Source organism: Physcomitrium patens, chromosome 26 (assembly GCF_059467195.1).
Source record: "Physcomitrium patens ecotype Gransden chromosome 26, ASM5946719v1, whole genome shotgun sequence".
NCBI classification, from domain to species: domain Eukaryota; kingdom Viridiplantae; phylum Streptophyta; class Bryopsida; order Funariales; family Funariaceae; genus Physcomitrium; species Physcomitrium patens.
The window spans coordinates 6,416,490-6,420,396 of NC_143435.1; the positions used below are offsets into that span (position 1 = coordinate 6,416,490).

The 3,907-nt window shown below is 43.7% G+C and overlaps 1 protein-coding gene across 3 annotated transcripts; it reads left to right on the top strand.

Annotated features, from left to right (window-relative positions):
- Positions 1–429: 429 nt before the first annotated feature.
- Positions 430–2,810, top strand: LOC112277808 (F-box only protein 6). Of its 3 annotated transcripts, none has more exons than XM_024510549.3 (2): positions 430–570; positions 900–2,810. In XM_024510549.3, the coding sequence occupies exon 2, from the start codon at positions 933–935 to the stop codon at positions 2,256–2,258; it is 1,326 nt and encodes a 441-aa protein (XP_024366317.1). In that variant the 5' UTR covers positions 430–570; positions 900–932; the 3' UTR covers positions 2,259–2,810. The 3 variants fall into 3 exon arrangements, with proteins under 3 accessions (XP_024366317.1, XP_024366316.1, XP_024366313.1); XM_024510548.3 differs by having other exon boundaries at positions 432–570; positions 796–2,810; XM_024510545.3 differs by having other exon boundaries at positions 433–570; positions 694–2,810.
- Positions 2,811–3,907: the final 1,097 nt, after the last annotated feature.

Genomic DNA, 3,907 nt, shown 5'->3' on the forward strand with positions numbered 1-3,907 from the left:
TGTTTCATTGCATTGGTAGTGTCAAGGATGCTTTATTGGTTTAGGGTTTCTGATCAGAATGAGGTGATATGTGCCTGGAGCTTATTCATGTAACTGGTTGCTCTGTGGTTCCTGGAACCGGAGATCCATGTTGACGAGGACCTCGTGCAAGCAGAGCTCAATGTGGTCATTGTCCCTCACATTACCTGAACGAGAGGCCGCGGAGTTTTTGTTATGATTTTCTGTTTCTATGGATGCCGCAGGTTGGATGGGCCTCAATGAGGTTTTCTTCTGACATGAACTGCATGATTTGTTGCGCCTTGTCACAGCTTCTGATTTCCCTCTCCACCAAATCATATACTTCTCTGCTTTTTGGCGCCGGCAGCGGCTCTATGTGCGACGATGGAGAAGGCTTTTTCAGTGGATCAAAAGCTCGTTGGTAGGTAAAAGAGGTTAGTGGGTTAGAAGAGGAAAGTTTGAACTCGTGCATGAAGAATTCAGGCGCTACCTCCATGTCTGGATGCCAGTGGTCGTAATTTGAGATGATTTAGTTGCTGTGAACTCTTTCAAGCGCTTCACCACCTTTTGTGGGTAAGTTTCTTGATCCTTGCCTTGCCCTACTCGGCAAGCTTCGTTGAATACGAAGCTGTTTGAATCAGAAATTATACATCTTCGGTCTCTTTGACTGCACATGACACTGGGCATGTTTTTCAGGTCAAGGAATTCTTTGATGCTAACAGCCTCGCGTGTTTCTATTACTGGTTGCTTGAATATTTAACTTCTATCGATTGATCTGTCGGATTTGGGATCTATCAGTTCATGATTTTAGGCTACAACAGTTGCGGGAGGTTAGTTTTTTTAATTCTACATACATTTTTGGATACTGAATGAATATCCTTACCAACGTCGACTCGGGTCAGTGCTCTCAACTGTTGGTCGGTGACCACTGAGGCATGGAAGAAGATATCACCGACACACAAATAGGAAACCTTGAAGAAGAAAATGACACTGTAAACAACGACGACGCCGCAGCCGAGGTAGGAGCAGGGAGTACATTTCTGAGTGCAAACTTATGGGTTCAATTAACACCCGACGAACTTACATTGACAAAATCAGGGGATTCGATCATGAATGACATAATGTGGCCTGAAATTCCTGACGACATCATGATGAGGGTGCTCTCTTTCTTACCACTTCGAAGGTTGTTTCAAATGCGAGTTGTTTGCAAGCGTTGGTCGAACTTGACACAGTGTCCAGATTTCAACAAAATCTGCTTGGAGGTGAAAGCTCCGGTGCTGGCACCGCACCCTGCCGTCTGCTACGTCTACAACCGGTTGGGTTTTCGGTGGGCAGTTTTTGACACTGCAGAAGGAAAATGGCAGGTCATGCCGAACTTCCACGCCAGGTTCGAGGATGAAAGGATGAAGAATAGGGAAATATACGTTGCCAGTCGTGGTCTCCTCTGTCTTTTAGAAGTTGGCACCATAGACGTCATGAAAAGCCTTACAATTTGGAACCCTTTGACAAACCATGAGCAACAATTACCCAAATTTCTCAGCTTGTGGTCTTTCCCCCTCGTCCGGATCATGGTCCACTATGACAACACAAATTCATACAAACTGATCCTGTCTGGCAACCAAAATTACCCTCCCCAGGATGAGCGGTACTCCGCAACGGAAATCTTCGACTCTGCCAAAGGAGTTTGGGTTCAAGGCGGGAAACTCTTGCCCAACCTCATGTTTCCTTTCTCCAATGGCGCAGTTTGCAACGGAGCAGTGTACTATTTCGCGAGCAGACCCATGACGATGTATGACATCCTGCTGAAGTACGACGTTGACGAAGACAAATGGAGTGAAATCGATCACATCATCCCCCAAAACACGTATTGCACCCCCTATCTCTTCGACTACAACGGAAACCTGCTTACGTTGATGCACTTGTTGAGTGGACCCCCAGCTCGCAACGCGAGCTGCGCCATCTTTCACCTCGACTTCAACACCAGGGAGTGGACGATCCTCACTCATCTGCCCGAACTGGTTTACATGGACTTTGCCTACATCGGCGGTTGCCTGGCTTCCGGCAAGCAACTGTGTGTGACCGGCAATGCTTCGAATCGAAACCTGATCGTCGCAGTTTACGACGATGGCGAGCACAACTGGAATTGGCTCCCGACTTGTCCCCTAGTGCCCTCGGCCGACTTGATCGAGCGACACACCACCTTCACGTTCCACCCGACCTTTCACAATCCGCGATTCGTCCTGGAGCAGATCAGCGGCTAAAGAATGGATCTCTTCGACCCTGTGTACAATCTCCCAGTTTCGATTGCTCGATTTTCACAGATTTCGGCGTGAGAGAGATAATCTGTCGGTGACTCCCGTCATATAACGAATCATCGCCGCCGATTTTCTTCGCCCTATTTCTTCAGAAGTCGTGATTGCGAGGTGGGTAGTCTTTCGGAATCGAACAACTACTTTCAGACGCCGGGCGAAACTGGAGGATAGCGTTATCATGCAGCCAATTTCAAAATATTGAAAGTTCGAGATGGATTTCCGTTGTTTCCGAGGCAAGATGGGGTGCTGACTGACAGACGGACAAACTAAATGAATGAGAATTTGTATCAACGGATTGAAATTTGAGGGTGGTAACTGCATTCTGCACGAAGAGCGCGTGCAATTGGATGGATAAATTAGGTGGTTTTTCAGGGTTCTTGTAGAAAATGGTTTGAGTTAAAATGCAAGAAATTGAAAAAAAACCTGAAGCCATGAAATCTGTTTGATTGTTTCTTTGAATAGGTGAAGTTGATTGATTTCGGTGAATTTCAGTTTCTTAAATATTATGTATACTGTAACTTTGTGGTGTGTTGACTAGATATGTCTTATTTATTTGATGGGAGGGAAGCCATATTGTTGAGTTTGAAAGTTAATCGACAATATCTAAGCTACAATTGAGTCTGAACTAAACTGAAGCAATTGATTTTGGAATGAGCAATAAATTTACTGGACCAAATGTTTACTAATTTAAATTTTTCAGTTTCAGATACCAATCTTAATTTTAATAATTCCTTATCAATTTAAAGCAAAAAAAAAAAAAAAAAAAAAAAAAACAGTGTTTCGTAAAGTTTGAAGTCTTAAAAGTACTTGCAAAACATCAACTAGATTGTAAGATCAAGAAAATCAGGAAGAAAATTTTATCTATTATACATGACAATAATTGGATGCATTGTATGAGCAAAGGTACCAATTTTGGTACCAGTGAGTGTTAAACTTGATACCAGTTGCATTTCCTTAGATCTATTGAAACAACCAAACATTAAAAGCTCATTTCTAGCAAACCAAAAATATCATCAAAAATTTAAATGTTTTTTAATTTTTGAATACGAGACTCCTGTTACACAATAAGAAATGCATCCAAGAGAAGATATGAGTGTGATTGTAGGCACATCTTTCGACTCTTCTAACTCAGGTAAACAAGAGGTTCTTGGTACAAACAACAAGACCTGGAATATGACATTGTATGGAGAAAGGTCCTCACTCCTTGCAGCGGACCAAATTTAAGGCCCTCATGAAGGAGCCAAGAGTTGTAGAAGATGGTCAAGGTCAGGAGTGAACATAAGTCAAGGTTGCGAGGTGGGTCAGCAGCAGCTGACCCATCTCGCAACCTCGACTTATGTTCACTCCAGCAACCACGTGGTGACAATGCCGCTAGAGAGTCGTTACGTGGATAGACATCGGAATGCATCTGCCGTATAAATTAGCATCTCAGGCAGTCCTCTCTTCCCAATTGTAGTTCTTGTTTTTCTACTAGCTTTTAACGTAACTCAACATCTTTCAACAACGACTACGTTGATGGCAACGATGACTGCACTGCTTGGTTTTCTTGTGGTGTTGGTGATGGTGAGCCCTGCTCACCCCAGTTCCCTTTGAACTGC